We start from the raw sequence: 27,950 nt of genomic DNA on the forward strand, positions 1-27,950 counted from the left end.
CCGCTCTCCGCAACTAGAGAAAGCCCGCGTGCGCCCAGCAATGAAGACCCAATGCAGCCAAAAATAAACGAATAATTAATTAATTAAAAAATAAATAAATAAAGTCTCAATTTCACTTAGACCTAAACGAACAAGTATCATCAGGCTCAGATGTTAAGATGCTTACGGAGGAACATTGTTCAAATCAGGAATGCTGGCATACCCAACTTATGATAGCCAGATATGGGGAAGACAGTGGGATCAAAACAGGGGTAATATAACAGCTCATTCACATATGTGGGGCACTCTATCAAGTACTTTTGCATGTATTATTGATTTGCCCATCACCTCTGTTTTAAAGAGAAAGAAACTGAGAACAGATAGGTTTAGTGACTGGATGTGTTCTATGCATAATTAGTAATCGGCGGAGCCAGTTTTCAAAGCCATATCTCATTCTAGCACCCAGACTTATATTCACCCCCCCCCCACAAAATGGGACTGTCTGAGGTCTAATGATCACAGGTATAAAAACCACTAGTCCTGCTAGGAGCAGGAAGCAGGATAGGGAGCTTTCAGAACCATCCTTCTGACTGCAGAGTGGAGAAGAGACTGCAGAGGATTCAAGACTCGAGACAAGGAGTCCGCAAGGACAAGGACGCTGCTAAGGTAATCCAGGTGAAAAAGGGTAGCAACCTGAACAAAGCAGTGACTGTGGGTTTGAAAGAAGTAGACAGGCTCAGAACAACTAAGGCTGTGGAACAGACCAGATGGAGGCGTGATGGAAAGGGAGGAATCAAGTTTACCTCTCAGACATTTGCCTTTAGAAGCATTCATTTACATTTACATGAGCCAAAGAACAAAAACACTATCTCTCACTCAAGATGCTTGTTATCTGCTGAGGAGACGGGGTGTGGGATGGATGCTGAGCTCTCTGTGGACCTGTTAATTTTAAGACACTTGGAGAAGACCCAGGCAGAAGTCTAGAGGCCAGCTGTAAATGAGACCTGGGATGAAGATATAAACTGGAAAACAGGCAAATGATGAGGCCACACAAAGGGAGGACTTAAAATGAGGCGAGGGCTGAGGAGAGAAATCTTAGAGACATTAATCATCAACTAACACTCAGAGGAAGAGTGTGGCTGAGGAAAAGGAGACAGAAGGAAAACCAGGGATGAGCCTCTAAAATGGTCAAACGGGTTTGATTGGAAAACTTAAGGGATATTAATAAATAAATAATAAATCAATGCAACTCAATTTAAAAAACTTTACTGGGATAAAATTTGGGGTAAATGTTTCTTAATCATCAGACTTTTGAGAAATAACATCACCTCCATTTAATTTGTGTAAGAGTAAGGGGAGAAGATGCTCAAAGGAAAAAAAAACCTCTTGTGAAAAACTTTGCAGATTAAAACAAACTTTATCCAATATGCATCACAAGCAAAAGCCCTCTATTTGGCCTGCAGTTTTGAGAATTTTAACACCTGGAGGCCAAAAAGGTAAATATTCATAAATAAAACAGGATGTTTTCCACACGTAGAGTATGGGCACAACATACAAACACAAAAATCCCTCCTTTTCTGCAACTTTCATTTCTCAAACTACCTTGATAGCTTTAATTCTTAATGTCTTTCAATGTATTCAGCTTTTCACTTCAAGAAACGATAATAAACATTTGGTTTTATCAGTGAATGTCTTTCAACAAGTCTGGCTAAAGAAATCCAATAGAACTACTTTGTACTTTAGTTTTTAATAATGTCTCAAATAATTTATATGTATATACTATTTCAGTGGTTTAAATCTGAAAGGTAAAAATAAATCAACTAAAGAGAATATTAAGTACTTACTGCAAAAATATTTTGGACTGTTTTCAGTACATTTACTAGCTGTTAGGTATCCATATTGAAAACTAACACTATGTTAAACCACAATCATAACTAAGACTGGTAGACTGTACCCATGTTGATGTCCTAGTGTGACACTGTATGTAGCTTTATAAGACGTTACCAATGAGAAACTGAGTAAAGGGTATGTAGGATCTCTCCATATTATTTCTTACAAATGCATGTGAATCCACAATTATCTTAAAATAAAAGTTTTGTTAAAAATTGTTTAAAAAAAACAGAATCTATTTTGGTTATTTCAACTACTAATTGCAGGCAAAATTTTTCATTCTTCCTTTCTAGAAATGTTTTATTTTTCTAAAACAGTACTATATAATCAACCTGAATGTAAATTTACATAAACTATCAAGTAAGTTATTATATCAACAAGTTGAAAAATGGGAAAAGTTCACCACCAAAAGAACTATAGTTAATCTCATGGGCCCCTCTAAGATACTGATTATAGAAACAATCTTAATGTCGAGTTAAACTTAAGTTAGATGCTAAACAAATGGCAAACACAATGATATCTCCATCTTTGCTGAATTATTCTGAAATAAGAATTAAAAATAACCACACAAATTAAATTTTCACCAATTCAATAGACTGGAATCCAATAAGGTTTTGTGGATACAGAACATAACTTCAGTTGTCATAACTTCAGTTATGACAACAAAATAAACCATCTGCCCTAAGAATGCCTAAATTAAATAGCTAAAACATACACAATAACAACTTGCACGTTCGTAACATTAGGAAAAATCAAAATGAAAATTAAGAAAGACGACTATCCTAAAGTAGCTCAGTGCTTGTTCATAGCTGACGACCAGTGGCTTGTCAACTAATACAGCTTTAAATGAATCCCACTTTGAAAATACTCTTCCTCCCCATGTAAAAATGCTAATCCTCAATTACCTATATTCATTTTCCATTCAATCAGCATTTATTATGTACAGGACCCAGCGCTAGATGCTAGGTGAGTCACTAAGATATCATTGCTCTCAACATTCGTTCTCCAGTAAGGGAGGCCGAATACATGAAAAAGAATAAAAGAAATTCTATAATGTAAGGCAGAATAAAATCAGGCCAAGTTGAGATATAAGTACTATGCATTATAAAGGACAGTTCAGAAAAAGGAGAAACATTCTAACAGGGAAAAGAGGGAGACTAAAATACAATTTCTCCCAAGAAGGGGCATTTATGCAGTTTTGAAAAATGAGAAGGATTAGCAGATGAAGGGGAGATGAGAAAGATGTTCGGGGTGAGGAAGCATGAACAAAGGCTGAGGTAGGAAAGGACAGGACAGGGTTTGTGTCTGTAGATCACGTGCACGTGGGCACAGCCAGCGGGGGGAGGGAGGGCAGGAAGGGAGGGGGAGTACAGGTGGGGAAGGCAGAGGTAGGCTGGGGACTGAGTGCCATCCTAGCAGGGAGTTCAGATTTTACTCTCCAGTGAAATACTAAAGGTTCAAGAGTTTTAAGAGAATTGCTCTGGCAGTGGTGACATAGGCAGATATCAAAGACAAGAAATAGACCCAAGAACATCCCTGTAATGTCCAAATAAACCATCCAGACTAGAGATGAAGATCCAAACCAGGGAAACACTGTGCCCACACCCAACCTCTTCTCTCTGAAAACAGTGGGCCTTTTCCCAAAGTAATTGTTCATTTGTACCAATGGTCCCGTGGCCCCCTTCTCTCCAGGATCATCCTTTTTTCTCTGTTTAATCTCTTCCCATTGACTTGTAATTCACTGACTCTTTGCCCGAGGCCTACAGAGAAGTGAAAACCTCTCTATTACTTCAAAAAAGAAAAAAATGTTCAACTTACTTCTGCCTCAAGCTACCATCCCCACAGTTGTCTTCCCTTACCATCAACCTTACTTAGAAGAATTAGCTACAGCACATTGTTTCCACAGCAACACTGAACAAGTCCTCAATGCCTTCCATGTTTTTGTGCCCCATCCTTCAACCGAAACCAGCTGTGCTCTCAAAGGACGCCAGGCTGGCCCTTTGCAGTAACAGAAGCACACAGCCCAGGAGAAGTCAAGACAATTCTCACTACACTTTGCAACAACTATTCTATGCTCGATCCTGGATACTTCATTTTAAGATGGGTGCCAAAAAACTGACAGGAGGAAAATAACCAGTGCATTAAGAAGAATGGTTCAAAGGGAGGATTTTATAACTTGATAAGATGAAAACTTATAAAAAGATGGCATGGAGGAGAATAATCACAACTTAACTATTTAAGAGATCATTAATGTGGAAGAGAGCTCCAGCAGGTAGAAGCAAGATCAGTGGATTGAAATTACTTGGGAGAATAAAAGGCAGAATTCAGTGCAATACAAGGAAGTACTTTTAAGTAGTCATTGTAAGAAAAGTCACCTGAAAATGTACAGAAATGAAAATATACAGAAATTGAGGACTACATGCCAGAACTGTCTAAAACCTGATACCCAGTATATGGTCCATGGATGGGAAATCAGCATCACCTGGGATCTTGTTAGAAATGCAGACTCTCAGGCCCCATCCCAGACACTGAATCAGAATCTGCATTTATCAAGATTCCCTAGAGATTCCTTTGACATCGAAGTTTGAGAAACACTGGTTTAAGGGAGTCTTGAAACTAGATGTGAGAGGGAATGTATTAGGTCTTATATTAATTTACGGAAAGCAAACCTCACCAACTATTCCAGAGATCTCAAGGTTGTTTCATTTGATTTCTGCCTACTAGGTCAAAATACTGTTTCTAGGTTTCAGAGTCTGACCTTTCATGAGTTATTTTTTAATACTTTACACAGCGCTCAGCCAAAGCTTATTCAAACATTTCAAATGTTAACTTATTTTATCAACTTAAAGATTTTGTTTAAAACTGAATTAAGGCAGCTTGTAGTGGTACATTTACAACATAGCACCAAATAAACTGCTAAAAGGAAAAATGGTGCAGAAGGAAAATAAGGGTAGGAAAGCAAGATGGATTTCTATGGCTGGTATTTAAAATGCATTATCATGACTCCTAATCACTTGCTAACTGAGGGTTAGATTTGGTTCCAAGTTTTTAAGCAGCCAACTCAAATACGGTGTGATATCTTCTAGCATGTGCATTTAGAATGCCATGAATAATGTCCCTAGGCATGCATAAAACAGGCCCCATTAAATATATTCAAAATGTTGAATAGAAGATTCATGCTTTATATTGAATTAATTGTAAGATTTTCTATTGTATATTTTAGAATATTCCAATGAATCACACTTACCAATATAATTTCATTTTCTTTTCTAGACAGCCCAAACAGCAGAGTAACTCAATGTTGATAACTGGTAAAAATTTAAAGACAATCTCATCACAAATAAAATTTAAGAAAGGGAAAAAGAAATAAAACTTACCAAATAGATTTCCTAAACTTGCATCCATTTTTATTTCAAATACTTGAGAAATAACATAGAATGTCAGTAAAAATACTGCCACAGCTACCACCAACTTTGCAGCACCTAGATAAAGGGCAGAAATAATTCAACGTGAGCTTATGGGCCCACAGAATTTTTAGTTATGCATTTCCATGAAAAACGTTAAGTGTACTTAAAAAATTCTTAAGACTAACAAATATCTACTTCTTATCTACTGGATCTTAATTTTACTTGAGTTACAACAAAAACTGTACCAACAATCTATTTTGATTGATTTTTCTGATCAAACAATTATGAGATTGCCTAGCAACCTAGACACAGGACTGCCTGAGTCATCTGCTTAGTTTTCTCATGGAAAAAAAATGACCTGCTATCAACTTCTGGCTGACTACACAAAAGTATCAAGGTTAATGGAACACCACCACCAAGTATGTGGGATGACACATTCTCAATCCTTTTCAATGATAAAGGGCAATACAAGACAGAGAGGATACAAAAACACTGAACCTTCCAGAGATACTAAGGCAACAGACCAGGATTTCCACTCGGCAAGGAGTTCTCAAGTGAAATGTAACAGGTTTACTGTCCTCACCAACCCACATATCTCTTGAAGCACACAAGTGCTCCTGGTATGGTGAACAACGAAATATCTCCCCTCATACTTGATACCAAAGTTTAAGACACGCCTTCCCCACTCCTGGAGGACTTAATTCGGCACCTATCACATTTAACATGGTTACATGGTTAAGCTCTGTGAACAGACTCTGAGTCTTCCATACTTTTATATGTTTAACTATTTCTGAGTGCCTTACAAATAATTAGCACTGCTACTAACTAATTAACTGCTTAATATGAATCATCACTTGTCTTTCTTCTCCACAGCTAAGCAAACCTAGAAAAGAAAAAGTACAAGATACAAAAGGACATGAAAAATGACAGGAAAGAAACATTTATCTTCTTACTCTTAGAATATCAGAGCCATCTCATCAGGCTGTTCAGAAACAATATTGATATTTGCCTATATAATCTCCATTCCCCTCTCTTACCAAAAGTTTAATTTATACTGATCTAAAAGATCAGCAGTCATTTCACTATCCTTAAGGAAACAAAAGCCCACAAGTGAGGCAACTGCCCAAGATTACAGATATCTTAGCGGCAGCACAAGGACAGGAATCCAGGGATCCTGACAGAGCCCAGTGCTTTGTACGGTTCTCCACTACCATCAAATTACCACATTCTTCAGGGAAACTACCAAAACTCAACTTACTGGATAAGGAAGAGTAAAAAAGAACTGCGTTCATCCTAATTTCATAAACCTAGAGACTGGGACTGCATCCTTACGGGGAAGGGAAACGAATGAACTGGTGATGCTCAGAAGGGCTGGCGATGCTGAGAAGCAGAAGATTCTCAGAGCTACTCATTTTTATTTAGAAATGCTGTATAAATAATAGAAATGAGATGGCAAGGAGGAAGCCTAACTACTAAACCAATCAATTCCCACCCCGCCTCCTGTTTTGTTCCTTCTCCCCCTTCCAAAACTGCCTCCTGTTTTCATGGAAAAGACTCTGACAAGTACAGGTTTCTGGTAACTGACTATACTGCTGAACTGAATGAATAAGCATTTTCAGAACTCTAATGGAAAACTGATGAATTCATAAAAGTGCTAACAAAAGATCAAGATGAAAAAAAAATTAATTACATGGGACTGAGTGAACTGATGAGCATGATTATAATTTCTGTGACTTTCTGTTTGAATAAAAAGAAAAAAGAAAAAAAGAGTGACTACAAGTCATCTACATTTTTAGCACGTAAGAGAGTAAAATTCCATTAGTCTTTGAACTCTTCCCCCACAGGATCTAGTAGAGTGCCTTGTATTGATACATAGTAATACTCTCAACAAGTGTTTGCCAAATAGATGAAGGGTTAACAGGTGGCATATTCCTTCTGGATCATTTAAGACCAAGGGCTGGAAGACTATACGTCACATAACAGTCTTAACATGTCATTTTCTAGCAATCATGGGCGTGTGCAAATAATCTTTCCCTGTCCCTTAAAGCAGATATACCAAACCTTCGTTGTTCAAGACTGAAATATTACAATGATTAAGATACCAAGTTTATAATATACGAAAGTTCTGGACTAAATTCAATACCAAGCTAAACCTAAGCCTACACTAAACTATATACATCATATTTACATATACATACATATATATAAAATATACACACACCATTTAATGAGTGCCTACTACAGATCTAAGTGCCTTATTAGCACAACCTCATTTGCACAGCCTTTCAAGATACTATTTTCATTTTACAAATAAGGAAAACAAGGTCAAAAATTTAGATCACTTGCCTAAGGTCACATAACTAGTTAGCAGCAGAATTTAGTTTTAAACCAAGACCTATTCAATTATAAGAAACCATCAAAGGAAGTAGGAAGACACAAAAGCTCTAAGAAACAGAGAATTTAGAGATGGAGAAACTAACTGGTGACAGAACAAGCAGAAGGTCCCTGAGAGGGGCAGGCGGGCGAAGACCAGCAGAGCCTCCGTCACGGTAGAGTTCTGGACCTCCTGTTGCAGAGGGGCTCCTCCAGAGCTGTCACCATCCACTTCTGGACTGGGAGGGGCCTACCCACAGCACACCACAGTTCCCATTCCATCCATGAGATTCCCTCCTACTTCCAGCCATGGACTGTACTAATCTGAGTGTGTCCCTATTTTTCACAAACTAAAAAGCATAAACTTGAGATATTAATGCCTCACTGTAAGAATAATGGCTATAAGGATATTTCAAAGCAACCAGGATTTTTTTTTTTAATTAGAAGAGACTAATTAGTCTACAAGCAATAAACTAACAGCTAATCTTCCTTATTCCTTCATTAAAGGCAGTCCCCTTGAGACCTATACTAGGAACAGTGTCAAATATAACATCAGCACTCAGTGAATAATTACTCATCAATTAACCTTGGTATTAATCGTCAAAATCAGAGAAATGGATTAGATGACAAAGTTAATTTCAACTAGAATGAATGTAGAATTACATGAGAAAGAGAAACTTGCTTTATTTCAAGTCACCATGCTTAATTAAGTAACGTACTTTTAGAACCATACTTTTAGAGACGCTCCCATAAGAATATTTTTTTACTGGTGAGATGATAATTAAAAGAATGACTATCTTGATTTTGAGAAATGACAAGCTGTCTCCTATGATGGATACACACTACTTAGTAGAAATTTCTATGTAAAGTATGCATTTCTTCTACACAGTGGCTGTGCTAGAGGGGCAGGGTGGAGGGATCACACTTGTTTTCACTATAGGTAGGAAGAGGTCTCAGCCTCTCCTGTTATTTATGGATCTGTCTTTTGATAAAGGTAACTACCTTAATACTATGAACACCAAATGGTATTTTTTAATTTCCTCAGTATGCTGCCTAAGAAACAGATGTCCTTACACATAACCTCACTTATGCAGGCTAAACCCGACCTAGCAAATACAACAGTCATTTACGCAAAACACATTTTACTGAATTCTTCACATACACTAGTTTTAATTTATGTACACACATAGGAAAGATTTAAGCTTTTAAACTTCACAATTCATTTTTCTCAACAAGCTAGAACTTAGCAAAAACAAAAATCAGCCTCCCTAAGTTGTCAAAATCGTTCTTTATATGAACATTATACATATATATATTTATATTTATATGTTGTTAGGCAAATAAGCTTAATGTATAAGGATGTAAACATTAAAAACCGTAACTTAAAATATTTAGCATAAATAATTTCAACAGAAGTGTCCCCAAAAAACTTATGTAGAACCCACTAAATGTCCAATTTATGATTTGCCAACTACCTAAAAAAGTAAAAAGGCTAAATAATGATTTAGTTTGTTATATTCAGTCACACTCAACATAGAAAATGATTATTTACCCTCTCATTCAGTCATTACTAAACAAACAGGTTATACAAAAAGCAAAATTACTTCTACCGAATTAAGTATCTTACCTGCTACCCTCATGTTTGGTTTTTCAGTCTATGGCACTTTTCATTAAATAAGCTCCTAAAATCAAAAGAAAAGGCAAACATCATTAGGTCTAGAATGAGCATTCCTCCCTAGATTGAGTTTGATTTGGAGTGTATATATTACACTAATTAAGTAAATGTCATGACATTTCTAAGTATTCTACCAATATTAACATTTAATGAAAAAGCTCTTAGCACTGGGCCTGTCTCCTTCCACTGGGCCACAAAAGCTCCGGAGAGGAGGGTGTGTCTAAAACTGCTCTGTCCCCTGCTCCCTAACTGAAGGATGGAGGGAAAACTTGTCATCAAGCACGGACAGAATGATGCCTTACTGTTCTCAGTGATTATGCATCTGTAACAAACTTTTGATATTTAGTTCCAAACCACCAGTTTTCAGTTGAGGTCCAAAGAGGTTAAGCTGCTTATCTAGTCAGGGAACAAATTACTTGCAGAAATGGGGTGAGGATTTAGGTCTGCTGGCTCCTGCTCTAGGGCTCACTCCAGTATATGATGCCATTTCATTTTTAGTATGACACAATTCAGGTGTCACTATGATAAGCACTTATAGGAAAAGCACCTTATCTTAATACCAGGGGTCCTCTTCCTCTTCATGTTTTCAATTTAAGTTTGTGAAAGAACATATTCAGACCTATAGAATTGCAATTTTAAATATTCCAGCAATTATCATTATTGACAGTGTATGTTATACATCAAATGAAGAAACTGTAATCTGATATTATTCTAATAATAACAAGAAATAGATACTGGAAAAAAAATCTGCGTACATGTTTGTGTGTTCCCCCCTAAGAAATAACTCTAGATAGGTGAAATTTTAAAAAGAAAATGCGAAAGCAAGTATACGAGTTTGATAGGAAATTCGTGCTCGAGTTCAGCTAGACAGCTTCCACAGTCTACTCAATCTACTGTACAGGAAAGGTATTCAAAAGAAAATTTCGATTAATGAATTGCATCAATCAAAAATATGTATTTCTTTATTTTAGACTGTATTTTAGTACTGATGTTTCAATGTTGATGTCTGATCTAGTAACGCACAGAATGATTCAAATAAAAGCAATGGCAGACTCCTGAAGGACACTGAAAGGCAGTGAGACATGCAGTTTTCTTATTCACCAATAAGGAATTATCGGGGGTGGAGGTGGTGAGCATCTAAAAGGACCAATGTTCTCATGGGAACTCCCTTCCTTCTGCTCTATCTACCCTGAAGAAAATATCAGCATTTATATTTATACTAGTACTGAACTGAGCATTACTGATTTCCTTTGTTCGTTATCTGAACACCTTCCACATGATAGGAAAAGTCACTGTTACTTAGCCACAGGCCAGGAAAATGCTAAAAGGAAACAAGAGATACTGAAGTATCCACAAGTTACCACATAAAAGCAGAGAAAAAAAATCTTGGCTTCTCAAATGAAAACCCTAACGAGTTATAAATCCTCTTTTGACTTCCAGCAAGATTGAATATTATGTTCAAAACACACATATACGCCTTTCCTCCCAGCTAACACTCCAAAATAACATCACTCTTATGTGAATGCGGCCTGCGATAATTTTTTTTGGAAGAGTGATAAGCAGTTGAGCAGACACCTGATGTTCTACTTCACTGTTTCCATTACCTGCCAAGGAGGTCACACCTGTACAATTCCAATCACTGCCTCACGTACCTACCCCTTGTTTGGACGGCCTAACCAGCCTGCTTCTAAACTTAACACTAGTAAGACCACAATATAAGCAACTACAGTGGTCTAGCCAAATCCATGTTTTCCATTAAATTTCTCAGAGGATAACATTTAATAAAATCTCTAAATTAAAATCTCATCAAATCTCAGCCACGACACATTTTTAATTAGTTTGCTTAAGAAGCAAATTAATGATTCAAGAGTGTAAATCGGCATAAGAGTATTGAATACATTTGAGAGCAAATCAAGGAGCATCTGTTTACAATATGCTAATTCCAAATCATTCCTAACTTGTCTTCTTAGGAGGACATTAAAAACAAAGAAAATCTTTACATAGAATCATCTTGGGGGACGGGGGGAAGTAATACCTTAATGGAGCCTGGTATATACCTCAAAATGAACCTCCAACAATCAAGGGGAGGTAGAAAAGGTCCAGAGAAAATGAACACAACAATAAAAGGAGGAAAAAGGTCTCTGCTAGAAATTCAGAGCCCTTTCATTCAGAGGCAACAGGTGAAAAGTTTATAACTGTTCTTATATGTTCATTAAAAAGTAGAGATACAGAAATTAGAGCCATTTCCAAAATAAGAATATGGGTGGTAGGAGGAGAGTATTTTTAAGACAGATTAAAAAACAAACAAATAAACAAAAACCCTAATAGCACATTTGTGAAATACATTTTCCCCCCAAAAGTGTAGTCTAGGTCAAAACAATAAGTTTCAGTGTTTTATAGATCAATGACTGAGCCAGATCAGGTTGTAACATGTAAAGTGCACAATCATCAGAGCCCACTGCAAGCAGGGCCATCATGCTGCCCTGAGCAAGGAAACACCATTCTGGATAAACGCTAATTAAGTAAGTAACCTGGATTGAAAGAGAAAACCTGAATTAGGATCTCGGATCGACATACTGGATTTCTTCGAATTTCTTATAATTTAAACATTTCCTTTAGCTCAACTGTCTACGTTGGTCTAATTCATGAAGTTTTGTTAAATTCAGGCCTGAATAAACAGGCATTGCCCTAGAATCAATCAACTTCAGGACAATAGATAAAAACACAGGTCAAGTGATACTTTCATTCTTTCCTTGAGAAGTGGACTCCAGCTACATCAGGTAAATTAGAAGGGCCCATTCTATATCAACAAAATAAGCCATAAAAACAATTATTCACCAGGAGGGGAAGGTCTTGCCATTTAACAAAAACTAGGAAATAATGCAAACAGCAGAGTAAGTCACACACATTCTTATTTTATGTAATCTTCCCAACAGCCCTATGGCATTATAGATGAGGTCAAGGGATTTGTCCAAGGTCATATGAAGGGAAAGTAAGAAGCTGATACTATAAACAATTCCATTTCCCTTCCACTTCCCAGCAGCTCCCTGCCATGCTCTAAGAAGCTTCCCGACAAAATTCCATGTCAATCAATCTGGCTTTTGCAAATGGCTCTGGGAATTGCTAATCCCTGCTGCCAACTAGCCACTCTAGGGCTCTGACGGGTTGTCAAAATGACTAAGCATGTGTGTTAGAACACTCGTTCAGTCCCCACTGTGGGTAGGGGGCATGGAACCCAAAGCCTATGTCCTGCTCTCCTCATCCGGCTGAGCCAGGAAGGGCGCAGAGATGCCTGCCCGGGCTCCCCCACCTCCCCCAGGGCCCTGGCTGAGGCCCCATCCTGTCCACAGAGCCCCAGAGGAGGCCCACCCCGTGGACGTGGCCTGAGGGGAACTGGGCGAGGCCTGTGCGGCCAGGGCTCCTTCCCGCCTGTGTGTCGGTACTTGCCGGCTGTCTCCTGCCTTTTTCCTCCTCATCCCACCATCTCAACCACCTCGCTTAAGGGCCCTGACTCTTTCTTGCTAATAATGAGGAAACATGGTGTCCCAGCCAAAGGGTTCCCCCTCCCACCTCCTTGGGGTAGGAGGTTAAAGAGGGTTCTATACCAAACGCCCTCCCCCAGAAAAGAAACAGTCATTGAGTTTGGCGTCAGAAGCAAGGGCGGGAGAGGCAGCCCCACAGGGTCAGTGCGCCATGATCAGGTCGGTTTGGTTTGTCTTTGTGTCTTTTTGCTTTGTTTTGTTTTGTTTTAAACAATCATTAGTGAGATTTTTCTTCAGCCACCAGTGTTGGCCTTGAAGCAGAGGGCTTCAGCCCTTAGTGTTTGTAAAATAAGAAAGAATACACAGCGTGGCCATGGTTGGGTTTTTTTTTTCCCTCCTTTGAGAATTTTCTTTTGTAAAAGCAAATTTAAATACTTTTTTAATACTGAAATCTGTGGATGAAATAGAAGCTGGAACCCTCCTCTTGGAATAGGCAGCCTAAGAACCTCATGGGACTATGAATTCACCCGAAATTTTCATTTGCCATCAGGCCGAGCTTTGAAAGAAAAACTGTTCTCTAACCAGGATTGTAACAAAAGCGTAAATACTATTTCAGAGTTGAAAGTTGATGGTGCAAATATGTATATAACGTACTATATTTTTACAATGATCGTTGCATGACTCTACTCCGCCCCCTTTTTAAAAGTACTCCATATCTGTCTTCCAGAAACGTCCCTGCCCTTCCTCCTGTGGTCTCTTAATCCAATAATTGTATTACTGCCATTAAAGGACACAGATATTTAAAAAAAGAAAAAAAGAAAAAAAAGAACACTCGTCCAAGACAGACAGGACAAAGGAAAATGAAGTATACAGACACACTCACTGATACATTTAATATTAACAAACAATGATCACTTAATTAAGCCAGAAGAAAATACTACCAATTATACTCCAAAAATATAAAAAAACTATCACTCCATTCAATCCACTTTTAACTCAGTGCTGGCCAAAAGGCAATGTAAGGAAACAAAATTTGCAACCCAAAATGTCTCTTTGGTGTGTTAATTATTTCGAGCTGGAAACAGTCAAGGCCCAAAAGACTCTTTGACCTTCCCCCTTAGCTGCCTAAAGAATTTATAGAGGGTCTATAATAGGAAGGGAACTATCACCACGGATAACTGTAGTATGAACTACATGTGTGTAGATAGGGAGGAACCTAGCAAATCTGTTCGTTGAAATTCCTCTAGGTGTCCCATTGCCACTGCAAGACCCAGCAAACATTTACCAAACATCTGCTTTTCCATCTCCATGTGAATTGCCTTCCTCCCCTTTGAAGTCCCAAACCACTACCCCCTACATCCCTCCTCTTTTGTCTTTAGCGGAAGATAGTATTTAAGGACTCAGTTTTCCTGGGTCTCCCCCATGTATACATGTTATTGAACTATTGATTTTCTGTTAATCTGTTTCATGTTAATTTAATTTTTAGACCAGGCAGAGGAACCTAGAAGGGTAGAGGAAAATTTTTCCTCCCGGACAGCAATTTTAAATGAATCAACTGACAGTCAACAGACGATTCTAATATTCATATGAACTAGGGCTTTTCAAGAGGACTAAGGGAAAAAAAAAAAAGGTAAAAGTGCAAGCAAATAGAATCAAAGTACATTTAGGCCCTGTGATGGCTAATTTATGTGTGTCAACTCCACTGGGCCACTGGGTGCCCAGATACTGTACTTTGTTAAACATTCTGGGTGTGTCTGTGAGGGTCTTATTGGATGAGATTAACATCTGAGTAAAGCAGTTTGCCTTCCCCAAGCGAGAGCCTTGTCCAATCCGTTGGGAGACCTGACTAGAACAAAAAAGGCTGAGTAGGGCAGCATTTGCTCTTTCTGCCTACTGTCTTCAAGCTGGGCCATTGGTCTTCACCTGCCTTCGGACTTGGACTGAAACTTACATCACTGACTTCTCCCAGCTCTCAGGCCTGTGGACTCCCGCCTGCCGACTGCAGACCCTGGGACTTCTCAGCCTCCACAACTGCATGAGCTGATTCCTTCTGATAGTTATCTATCTCAGATAGATAGATAGACAGACAGAAAGACAGACAGACGGTCTCCTATTGGTTCTATTTCTCTGGAGAACCCAGACCCCCTCAAGATCAAAATGTAAGAGACTAAATTTTCAGTCCCAGAGCAGTTAAAGAGGAAAATGACATAATACTGAAATCAAAAGAATACTGCAGCTAAAAGTCACAAGGGTAAGTTCTTCTAATGTTATGCTTACAAACAAAAGTATGGTATTTAAAGAAAACTATTTGCAAAAAATACCTGCATTTATGTAAATAAAATAGAGCAAGTGTTGGCAACTTTCTGTAAAAGGGCCAGACAGTAAATGCTTTAGCTTTGTGTACCATATAGTCTCTATTCAAACTACTCTGCTCTGCAGTCGTAACTGAAAAGCAGCCATACACAATATGGAAACAAATGGGCCCAGTTGTGTTATAATAAAACTTTACTTATGCACACTGAAATTTGAATTTCATAAAATTTTCACATTACAAAATATTATTCTTCTTTTGATTTTTTCTTTCCAACCACTTAAAAATATAAAAGCCAGTCTTGGTTTGTGACCCATGTGGACCCACAGGTCACAATTTGCCAACCTGAGGTAAAGGAATAAAAAATGAATTTAAATTTTAAAAACTTTTAAAATAGAGGAATAAAAAACTTTCCTGACCGTGCTCTAATATTCCAACATTTCTTGCTGGGCTATTTGTGGGATATACAATTCCCATAAGGCTTCTATGGGTCCTCTTAGAAGTACTAGTACAGAAGTAGGACAAATCAGACAACGCTGAATTCTGTGTTCTATACGTGTTCACCATACATTTTCATAATCAACTGCTCTTCATGGAAGAAGCATATACTCCGTGAGAAGCAACATAATGGATCCTCTTCAAAAGAAAAGAAGTCCTTCCCTTCCTACAGATGAAGCTGTCCACCTACAGCAAAGATGGGAATAAATCTAGGAATGTTTTCCAAACGATCCCAAGAGACATTAAAAAAAAACAGGGAAAATTAATCTTATTATATCCCATTTCATTAACTGTAAAATGATGGTGACGAGATCTTAACTGTTTTCTTAAGTGTTTAAAAGTGATTATTTTTGTGATGGGCTTAAAAAGGGAGAAGGGGGGACGGGTAACTGTGCATCTGATGTTTGATCAGTTTTTAAAATTCCAAATATTTAGTTTTAAGAAACCTTTGCTTTAATAGAAAGCTGTCACTATAGTAGGTGCAGACTGCTATCAAGTACCCATCTCTTCCAGATGCCACTATGCACACATCTTCACCAGGAGGGATACATTTCTGAAATAACGAAATGAAGAGGGTGAGAAGACTGCATTCATTTGAAAGAATCTTAACATTCAAACACTCAGTATGATATGTGAGCTGCTATCACTGTGTTATAAATATTGTGAATTTAACAGAATTTGGTGTTTTCTGTTAAGCAACAGAAAAAAAATCCAATTACTACCTTAACAGTATTTTAGTTCTAGTAGGAGACTCTGATATAGAATCCTAGAGAATGGATGTTTTAAAAATCTACCATTTTAACACACATGTGTCAGACACTTAAAAGTGTATGACTCTATATGGTGAAAGGGAAATTTTTCCATGTCTACATAACAACTAGAAAAGTATCCCAGGTTTTTAAATGACTAAACTAATCTTAGATTTTGACTAGAAGAAAAAATAAATAAATAAAAAGCAAAGGAGCTAAAAACAAAGTATTTGGGAAAGAAAGGAGGAGATCTGTATAATTCTATAATGCCAAGAATATATTCACTTTTTCCAAAGATCACTGAGGAAAATGTAAATGTATCCAATCTCCTGCAAAATTGCCTTCAAAAAGGTGAGACTTCAGAGCAACAGACCAAAAACTTCTAAACAATGGCTCTATAGAACCAATAAATAAATCTTTTAGAAGAAAACGTTAATGTTCTATTGAAAACCTTAAGAAGAGAGGGATACGAATGATCTAATCCTGGGTTTATAAGTTTTCTGAACTAATATCATATGGCTTTACTTATTTTCTTAATACAATAGCATCACATTGAAATTACATTAAAAAGAGGATTAATATCTAACTGGGCCTCAGAAACAGAATTAAAAGCATACTGTGGAAAAGCACAACTGAACCAGAAGGCACCCCACCCTTCCCCGCAAAATGTTCTGGGTGCACTTAGCTTTCCTCCACAGTCTGTCTACCCAGCATAATTTGCTATCCTTTGTTTTTATCTGCTTCTCCTGGCAGTGCCTGGAGAGAGTAACACTTCAGAAAACTTCCATCTGTTCTGCAGCAGCTGGGTAAAACTTCATTCTCTTAAGAATGAGACACGACAAACCATAACTGTCATCCCAGCCTGTCCCCCGAGTTAAAAACCAGTTAGCAAAGAGCCCTGCTCATCATGCAAGTGCCCTGCCTGTCCTGACTTAGCCCCAGTGACTAGTGCAGGGAGAAGTAATCAAGCCTGCCAGACCCCATGCACACTACCCTCTAAGAGCAGAACTATTGCAACAGTGTTCACCCTACACTGAGAACTCCAGACGACAACTCCTTCCACCACTGTGATGTGAATTTGCTAGAGACCTACAGTCTTTCCTCTTCAGAAATTTGGTATTAGATTTCTGAAATATTTCAGTTGATCAACAGGCATTTAACCATGTTTTCTGTAAATACCAATACTTCAAGTAATTAGAAACTAAATGGACACGTATTCAGCTTTCCCCATCCCAAATCTAACATAGTTAAGCAGGTTTCTCCTGACAAAAATATTTCGTTTGCCAAAATGATGTCACTAAGGAAACACCATAGCAGGAGGGGTTGCTCTTCAATGAATTCTCATTGATGAGGAAAGATGTGTCCTAATCTACAGATATTCTCTCATTCAGGACCCAATGTGTCACCATGGTGTTTCTATTTAAGTTGGCAAGCAAAGTTCAGGTTTACTCTGACCCAGACTTGGTGCTGATGCCAATTACCACCACAATATCCTAAAACTACTCATTATAGGGCAGTAGGTGGCTGGTGTATATGCATATAACCGGCTAGCTGGCATTAATGAGGGCTATGAACTCTCTAACAGAAAAAAAGTGAAAAAAAAGAAATCAAATGATCAAGCCACAATAATGTCAACGTGACATTAAGTAAATATTTTAAAGGACTGTGATTACAAAATGGAAATCGCTAACGTACACAGAAGCTTAAAAGTAAGACTTCTTACCTGATCTGAAACACCAACATGTGAAAGACTGGAAATGGGTAGGATGAAAATAATACGGGGCCAAACTGGAGTGCATTACACCCTATGATCCAGCTACCTTGCATTTTAAAACAAAGTCATCAGTATAATCTTCGTTACAAACATATGTCAAGTAGAGGCATCACATATTAAACTCTATTATAAACAAATTTTACAAAGTAAAAGATCTAAAGAATTGTTACATTATAATTCTTTTATCCCATAGCTTCGTAATAACCCTTTACCATAACAAGAGGAGCTTGTAGTTCCTCAGGTACCTAACACTCTGTATTTTGATTCCAAGATACACACTACTTCCCTTATTTTAACAAGTTTTAAATCAGGATGAGGCTCACAGCCACATTTTTGTGGTTAAAAATAATAAAATAATGGTGTACCTTACAAAGATCTTAGATTCAGTGAAACATCGTATCTGGTTCTTTGAATCCCTAACTATAAAATAACACACACCATGGGCACCAAAATTACCAGTGGGCTTTTTACGAGGCAAACTCCTGAGCCCAGAATCCTGTGGAGTGAGGATTAAAACTCCTGTACGGTTACTAAACTCCCCAGGTGACCCTCATTCCAGCTTAGACGTGAGAACTTCAGCCCAACAGTACACCAATCCAAACACACAGAGACGTCTAGGGTAGTGGTGGGGAGTAAGTCAGATCTAGGCCAAAAAAGCCCAAAGGTAAAATTCACAGGACAGGAATCTTCATTCTTTCCTTAACGATGAATGGAAATCAACCTGACTCTGGGCCAGGTCTCCTGCGGGGGTGAGGAGGGAGAGGTGGGCAGTGAATAAATCTGGAAATAATGTGCTGAGGAACAGAGCAAAGAGAACTCCTGTTTGCAATGGTTACAACAGAGTGTAAAATTAAAACTGTCCCAATATTTTCTTGGCAGTTTCCTCTCTACCAAAGCAGAATTTTGCTTAAAAAGTCATAATCCAGTTGAAGAAATGAAATGGGGATCAGATTTCTGTAACTGAGAGTACAGACATACCAAAAACAGAAAACAAGACAAAATGACATTTTGTTCTGTCTGCTCCTTCAGAGCTCCACAACTGTTAATTAAACAGCTGTAATGTAACCTACTTTAATCCTACACTATACCATCCAAGAAGAGAAAGAAAGATGGATGAATGGGTAGATGGAAAGAAAGAAAGGGAGGGAGGGAGAAACAGACATTATCGAGTACAACAGCAAAGATAAAACTACATGTTAACTATAAGTTGAACATAAGCAGGATAAAGAAGTGTCTAGTTCACAAATCGCTACAAAAAGAGATGAGAGAAAGGCACAAATTTACAGGAGAGTGTAAGTAGTAAACTATCTTCATCTCCTCATGTAACTATAATATTTTACATTACATCAGATGGGATGTTACAGGTTCCTATTCTGAATGTTTTAGAATTCCCCTATACATTCACTTCATTTATACGGTCTTTAAGTAGTCTGTAGAATTTCACTGCACCAGGGCAGACATAATTCTGTCAGTCAAACTTTTTATGTGAAGAAATGGAGGAGCAGAGTGGCTCCACCTGCCCAAGGGCCCTGGAGATGCAAGTGAGCCATTTGCAAAGAACTGGTAGTAAGAAGATTCTAGTGTAAAGTTTTCTGAACCAATTTAAAAATTCATTTTTTTGTTGACCACAGGTCCTTCAATACACATTTAATGATCACCTAACTGCAGATGCTGAATGGTATGGAGAGTCAAGTAGTACCCCTGATAACCATGATACTATCTAAACAAGCCATGCAGAACTTATGATGAAAATTAATGCAGACTCATAGCTACAGACGTCCACATAACTTTTTCTCACTAGCACACAAAAACCCACCAGGATCCATCAATGGATGAATGACTAAACAAAATGTAATATGTGTCTATACATGGAATATTATTCAGCCATAAAAAGGAACGAAGTACTCATACAGGCTACAACATGAATGAACCTCTAAAACATAATGTTAAGTGAAAGAAGCTAGACACAAAAGATCACCTATTTTATGACTCCATTTACATGGAATATTCAGAATAGATAAATCTGTAGACAGAGAAAGCAGACTAGTGGTTGCCAAAGGTTGGGGAATGGTGAGTAACCTCACCAACATGAGGTTCCCTTTTAGGGTGATGAAAACGTTGTAGAACTAAACAGAAGTGGTGACTGCACAATACTATGAATGCACTAAATGTCACTGAATTGTACACTTAAAATGGTAAATTTTATGTTATGTGGATTAAATTTAGTTTTTAAAGGAAATTTAAAAACTCACCAGAGACTAGAAAAATAATGAACAGATGAAAATTAATTAGATTATAAATAAGGCAGATGTAAGTAATAAAATAGCTTGAATCAAACGAACAGGCCGATGAAGGAGACAATGAAAGAATACTGATGGGGTAAACTGTGGAAATTTAGAGGCAGTGGAATACAATTTCCTCCTCTGAGAGAACATCAGCTGGCTCTATTTTAGGAGCAGAATAAAATTCACAAAACCTTTTAAAGTTTTAGGAGCGGAATAAAATTCACAAAACCTTTTAAAGTTCCATAAGATGTTATGGAAAAACCCGAACGAACTTTTTGGCCGACCCAATAGCTTTGTGAGGGCCTAGGCTGCCTTATTCACACAGTATCCACCTTACCTATAATTACTGGCACATATAGGCACTCTCATATGTCTAAATGAATGTAAAAATTGTTGAATACTGAGACTGTCCATTTAAGACCTAAAATATATGGTAAAAAAAAAAATAACATTCTTATGATTCCCCACAGGGACTACTTTTCACCATTCAACAATCTCTTTGTCCTTTGACCCTCTCTCCAGTGACTTTTCCCTTTTTAATGTATCTTCTTTAATTATGAAAAGATTAGTTAGTAATTCTTTTTTAATTGTAACATATATTAGGTTTATTTAAAAAGTCACTTTAACCCAGTGGTGCTCAGTCTTATTTTGACTCCCTTTTAAACAGAAGCCCCCTCCATTGGGGATTTGGGGGCGGCCGGGGGGTGCGGGGGGGGGGCTGACCGCGTCCTTTTTAAAAAGCCTCATTTATGGGTGATTCTGAGAGATCCCCAGGTTGAGAATCACTGCATGAAACTCGTTTTATTTCTTACTATCAAGAAATGCTAGTCTTTAATGAGCCGAGAAAACATTACACACAATCTGTGAAACAAAGCTTCTCACACCTGTATACACTGGAAAAAAAACCCCTGTGATTTAATTAGTAAACTGCCAGAGAACTCAAGAGACTGGCAGCCTTTAAAAAGAGACAGTTAATGATATGACCAACCCGGATGCTGATTCTGCCAATCTCTTGCTGAATGGCATGAGTTAGTAACTTGTATGTTCTAAATTAAATGGAGATCCCTTTGTACTCAATGATGCACTATATGAATAACATTAAGGTTTCCCTTAATGTAAAATTGTAAAATTTGACAGCATACCATTAGTCCTGAAAGGTGGTTAAGAGTTCAAGGGGTCTGGGATCTACTGTCAGCATCAACCTCTACGTAACGTCTATGGGAGTTCATAATTTCTCAGTAAAATTGGGAAAGATACACAAACGGACCTACTCTATGGGTTGTAAGAAATAAATGTGCATATGAAAGCACGTGACACAGTGCCTAGCAAGCAATCTAATATCTAGGATCATTGTATTCATATTCTTTTCGGCCAAATAAAAAGAAACAAAGAAAAGGTTCTGTCAATTAAATAGTTTTGTATGACACGAAATTTTAAAAAGCAAAAGGTAGAGGATGATGAAAACACAAAAAATTACAGCTGGAGATCTTAATCTCAAACGTCAGTCCAACACTCATTATTTAGATCTAGGGTCACAAATCGTAACATATGGTAGAAACTGAGGACGGCGGCAAACAAATGGGGAAAAAACAAGAAAAAGAAATAAAAAGAAAAAAAGGAACGAACAGCACATCCATCAATGACACCGAATGCCAATGGGCCGAAATAGGTTTTAAAAATAAAAAGTACTTCCAACTTAGAAGACACTAAAACTTTACAAGTGAGCCAAGACCGCCCTCCTCAGAGTTCAAATGCAACCTACAACTCCATCGCCGCCTCTTTAGAGCACTCGGCCCCCATTTCCGACCCGAGCGGGAGACCCCCCGGGCCGGACGCGCGCCCCAGGTGCCAGTTACAGGCCGGAGCGCCAGGTGCAGTGGCCGCCCCGCCCTCCGCGGAGCCAGAGGGCTGGCCACCGTACTGGGGATGCCCGCGCGGGGGCGGCAGCCCGGACCCCCGGCCAACCACGCTCTGGTGCCCTGGTCCTGCTGCGCCCTGCCCTCGGTGGGACGCGCCACGACGACCCGAGCACGCCCGGGCACACCCCGGGCCGGCGGTCGCGGGGTGACCACAGGATGAAGGTGAAAGTGGGTGCCCGGCTGCCCCCAGCCTCCCTCCATCCTCCCCGCCCTCGGCCGCGGCTCCGTCCGCCTCCCCGTGCGTCTCACCGGCCTCCAGCCCGCCTCTCCGCCGCTCGCGCCCGCTTTCCGGCCTCCCTGCGGTCAGTTTTGCCGGAGGCCGACAGGAGCCACCGCCGCCTCCCGCTCGCTCCTCCGCTTCCTCCCGGGTTCCTACGGCTTCCCCTCACCCCCGCGAGTGGCCAAGAGGAAGCCAGCTAGCCGCTGGGCCGCCTCCCTCGCTTCCCCGCCGCGGCCAATGGGCCCCGCCGCCGGGAAGCCGCGCCCGCCCCCTGGCGGTGGAGGACCGAACGGGCGCCTCGCAGGCCGGAGGGTAGGGCCGGAGAGCTGAGAGGGAGGGCTCTGCGGCCCCGCCCCCCGCCTGCGCTGCGCTTTCGGGACCTGCCACGTGGGAGTCACAGGGGCGGCGGCCGGCTGCACCCCAGAAGAGGGCAAATAGGTCTCGCCTCTTCCCACCACACCCGGCCTTGACCCACACTTCCATAATCCCCACCTTAAAGGAAGAAATTTTAAAGTAATCAGTCCCATTCTAGAAGTCCACCAGATAGGGTATACGAGACGGTCATATCAACGTAAGGGCGTAGACGATTTCCTTTTGACTCCTTAAAAGCTAACTAACCTACGGTGAAAATACTACCTGTCGGAACGCTAGAACGTTGGTAACCCCAAATGTCTGACCCAAGGAGAAAGGTAGTGCTTGTATTTTGCACCTCACTTTTGTTTCATTTATTTAGCAACCCGACAGTTAGAAATGTTTTTCTCCTGTACACACCTTTTCCCACGATTGTGCTGTTAATTGAGAAGTCAATCCAAGTCTCACTATCCAAAACTTGAGAACACAAAATGGTTTCATAATTCCGATACATATTCCAGAATAATTAATAACTATAACTCTCATCATTATTATTAGGTAGAATAGCGGAACAATACATGGTTGTAGAAATTAAATTGCATTAAAGAAATAATAGGGTTGGGGCTTCCCTGGTGGCGCAGTGGTTGAGAATCTGCCTGCTAATGCAGGGGACACGGGTTCGAGCCCTGGTCTGGGAAGATCCCACATGCCGCAGAGCAACTAGGCCCGTGAGCCACAATTACTGAGCCTGCGCGTCTGGAGCCTGTGCTCCGCAACAAGAGAGGCCGAGACAGTGAGAGGCCCGCGCACCGCGATGAAGGGTGGCCCCCGCTTGCCGCAACTAGAGAAAGCCCTCGCACAGAAACGAAGACCCAACACAGCCATCCATCAATCAATCAATCAATCAATCAATCAATCAATAAATAAATAAATCTAAAAAAAAAGAAAAAGAAATAATAGGGTCTATCCATAGTTGTCTTCTACCAAGTCTTAACTTTCCTGCAAAATATAAAACACAGAACTTAAGTACCAGCTATGAATTTGGAAGTTTGTGTTCCATGGTAGGAGGAGGAAGCAATAAATGCATTCTGAGAGCCTTATTTTGCTTGGACCTTGATGGGCCTTTAGGAATGTGTTCTCATTTAATGCTCACAACTCAACCAAAGTCAATATGATCTGTATTTTGCTTTAATAAATAAAAAAACCAAGACTCCAAAGTTGAGTTTAAATCACTTGTTCAAACATCTAAGGTAGTTAAGTTGTGAAGCTGGAATTCCAGCCTAGTCAATCTAGCTCCAAACAAACAACGCACTTTGTTTCTTATGATACCAAAATACAACATGTACTGTCACCGTGCCTTCCCTAGTTCCTCAGGTCCCACTGAAAGAATTTAGAAGCCTCTTGATTAGGGAGGTCAGGCCATATTTGTGAAAAAAGTTTTTTGCTCCATAACCAAGTTGGCCTGTATGAAAATGACATATGCTATATAGCACCACACTTGAAACAATTTCTGGACTGAAAGTGTGTTGAATATCCAATGACCATAATATGTAACTTAGAACCCTTCAGTAGGTAATGAAATTAATAATAGTGGGTCACAACCAATATTTTGTTGTTGATTCACTGAAATAGAATAGAACAAAAAACATCAGAGTTCACAGCACAACTTGAGGATAAGTATTGTTTCATGAAACAATTGTACAGTGTTAAGTGTGGTTGAGTAGGTTACAGTGTCCTGGCCTACAATGTAAATTATATTTTTTCATAGGGATTGCAATGTTTAAAAGTTGGTAAATCACTTCTTTAGAGCAGCTGTTAATCAACCAGTTTTTTCACCTACCTTTTTACTTGGCAAGAGGTGGGGAGGCAGGAGAAATAGTCAGGATTAGTGATTGCGTTTAATAAGACTACAGAAAACTTTGCAGCTCCAAGAGGCTTAATCCAAAGAAGTGTTGCTGTGTTACATAATAGGTAATGATAATTTATATTTTTAAAGCCGATATTTATTATGTATTTGTTTTGTGCCAAGCTCTTTCCTAAGCACTTTATATATATTTACTCATATAATCCTCACAATAATCCTATAAATACAGAGAATAAAAGTGCATGACAGAAAGAGAAAGTTGTCCAAGATCCTGCTGCTAGTATGTGGCAGAGCCAAGATTCAAACCCACATGCCCAAAATTCAAGCCTCAAAGCTCACTCTTGTCTATACTTAAAAAGAAAATTAATTCTCTCTTCAATGGGTACAAGGTTTTATATAAAACTATAATTTATACTATACTGTTTCCCACATAAAGATTATATAATATTGCTAAAGGTTAAACTTGATGAAAAGCCTCAGAATATTGATTGGACCCATTCTCAAGCAGAATATTTCATTCGGCATCAGTTATCTATATATGGAGTAGTAGACTGCCTGCAAATACAGCCACCAACAATTCCTCCCATTCCTGTAAATTCGTGCCACTTTTACGTAGAGTCTGTGTCCCTCCTCTGCAAACTAGGCTGGCCCTGGGACTTGTTTTGACCCACAGAATGCAGCTAAAGTGCTGCTGTGTAACTTCTGGGCCTTGAAGCTTCCATTTTCTTAGGATCCAGTCATCACATAAAGAAACTCAGACCAGGCTACTGAACGAGAAGAAACTACGTGGAGAGAAAGAGAGGCCAACACGGAGCAGCTAAGCCCATGCACCACAACTACTGAGCCTGCGCTCTAGAGCCTGTGAGCCACAACTACTGCGCCCGCAAGCCACAACTACTGAAGCCCGCACGCCTAGAGCCTGTGCTCCGCAACAAGAGAAGCGACTGCAACGAGAAGCCCACACACCACAACGAAGAGTAGCCCCCACTCACTGCAACTAGAGAAAGCCCACACACAACAACGAAGACCCAATGCAGCCAAAAAAATAATAAAAATAAAATTAAAAAACAACAACAACAAAAGAAGCGTTAGTGGAAGAGAGGCCTAGTTAGACCCAAACCATCCAGCCACGCAGAGTCGTAGATGAGTGAAGTCATCTGTGTGGTCCAGCCCCAGCTAAGCTGCTTGCTGAGTGCACCACATGAGTGACCCCAGACAATACCACGTGGGAACCAGCCAGCCCACAGAATCTTGAGAAATCATTGTTTTTGTTTTTTTTTAATTTATTATTTTTTTTTAATTTACTTTATTTTTGGCTGCATTGTGTCTTCGTTGCTGCGCGCAGGCTTTCTCTAGTTGCGGCGAGCGGGGGCTCCTCTTCGTTGCGGTGTGTGGGCTTCTCATTGCCGTGGCTTCTCTTGTTACGAAGCACGGGCTCTAGGCGCGCAGGCTTCAGTAGTTGTGGCTCGCGGGCTCTAGAGTACATGCTCAGTAGTTGTGGTGCACGGGCTTAGTTGCTCCGCGGCATGTGGGATCTTCCCAGACCAGGGCTCGAACCCATGTCCCCTGCCTTGGCAGGCGGATTCTTAACCACTGCGCCACCAGGGAAGCCCGAGAAATCATTGTTGCTGTTTTCAGTTGCTAAGTTTTTTGGTAGTTTTTTTATGTAGTGATAAGTTACTGAAACATGGAGGAAAAGGTTTGTAAAAAGACAAAGTAAAAATAAATAAACAAATACATACATACATACATACATGCATAAATGCAAGCTGACAAGTCCTAGGAGTGGGATGACATTAAGATATTAAAGCATGCTTATACTGGATTGTAAAGTCAAACTTGTAGAGAGATAGCCAGGAACTCTCCTAGCTTTTAAAGAATATCAGGGGGAGGGAAAAAACAGAGGTAGACTAATAAAAACAAGAGTAAAAGTGTCAAATACGATACCTACACTAAGTTAAATACCACACCCAGGTGTGGCTTAAAAATTGTTGTTCAGAATGTTTACAGAAGTGTGCATTCAGGACTCTCAAACTTCCTCCAGCCTATAGGTATAAGACATGGGACACCAGTGTTACCCTCTCATCCTACCAACTCCTTTCCTGCCAAGCTAAACGCGTCATCAGTTGAGCCAAGTTTAATCCTAGTTGTCTCTGTAAAGACTCCAAATTTCCTGACTTCTCTTTCTCACAGCCTGTGTTGAATGAGTCAGATGGACTTTTGCCTAAATGCCTCACCCTAAACTCCCCTCCTTTCCTTTCCTTAGATACATTTACCACTTTAACATAAATTTTTACCATTTTAACTGTTTTTAAGTGTACAGTCTGGTGATGTTAAGTACATTCACATTGTTGTGCAATCAGCACTACCTCCCACCTCCAGAACTCTTTTCATCTGGAAGAAATGAAACTCTGTACCCATTAAGCAATAACTCCTTATCCTCCTGTCTCTCCAATCCATTGCAACCCTTCTGCATTCCATTTCTATGAGCTTGACTACTTTAGATACCTCATATAAGCAAAATAGTATCATTTAAAAAACTAGCTAAAAAAATGAACTAGCAAGCCCACAGATTTCATGACACTGTATTTGGTCCATAAGTAACACAGTCTATACAAAATAAGTGGTTTAATTTACCATGAAACATATGTAAGATAAAATGAAATCATTATAACAAATGTATTTTTACGTAAAGAAGTACTCTAGTTTTCCATCTATTACTGCTTTTCTAGCAACATACAAGAAAATTATAGAGACCATAAAAATTTGGATTTTTTTAATGATATCTTTATGCTACTCCCTAGGAAATTCTGGTTTGGATTAGATCTTTTAATAGATCTTTCAGTGTGGGAAAATTTGGCATTTTTGTCTTGGTTATAAATCATATTAAATAATATACTGAATATGGTAACCCACATCTAAAATATGTATTGTAATCATGACTGCAAAGAAACTTCCCTTTCCCTGAAAGTATGTACAAGTGTGTATTATAAACAATTATTAAGATTACTAGTGGTTTCTTCAGAAGAGTAGTTTATTATTCTGTTTTATAAAATATTACTGGCTAGAAAAATTTCTGACTCAGCATCATAATCTAAAAAATACTTTTTGAAGTCTTATATGGCAATGTTACCTGTTTGTAATGCCAAGCAAAGATACAGAAGCCAGAGATC

At 39.2% G+C, this 27,950-nt stretch overlaps 1 protein-coding gene across 2 annotated transcripts in view; it reads right to left on the reverse strand.

Moving 5' to 3' along the window:
* FAM3C (FAM3 metabolism regulating signaling molecule C) overlaps window positions 1-22,803 on the reverse strand; it is a 47,039-nt gene extending 24,236 nt beyond the window's left edge. For both annotated transcript variants that reach the window (XM_061197989.1, XM_061197988.1), the window contains exons 1-3: window positions 22,592-22,803; window positions 9,277-9,331; window positions 5,247-5,351 (exon numbers count right to left, since the gene is read on the reverse strand). In XM_061197989.1, the coding sequence (XP_061053972.1) occupies window positions 5,247-5,351; window positions 9,277-9,289 (118 nt within the window). In that variant the 5' untranslated portion in view covers window positions 9,290-9,331; window positions 22,592-22,803. The remainder of the gene's footprint in view (window positions 1-5,246; window positions 5,352-9,276; window positions 9,332-22,591) is intronic.
* Between the last annotated feature and the right edge of the window lie 5,147 nt (window positions 22,804-27,950).

The sequence above is a fragment of the Eubalaena glacialis genome, chromosome 8, assembly GCF_028564815.1.
Source record: "Eubalaena glacialis isolate mEubGla1 chromosome 8, mEubGla1.1.hap2.+ XY, whole genome shotgun sequence".
In the NCBI taxonomy this organism is placed as follows: domain Eukaryota; kingdom Metazoa; phylum Chordata; class Mammalia; order Artiodactyla; family Balaenidae; genus Eubalaena; species Eubalaena glacialis.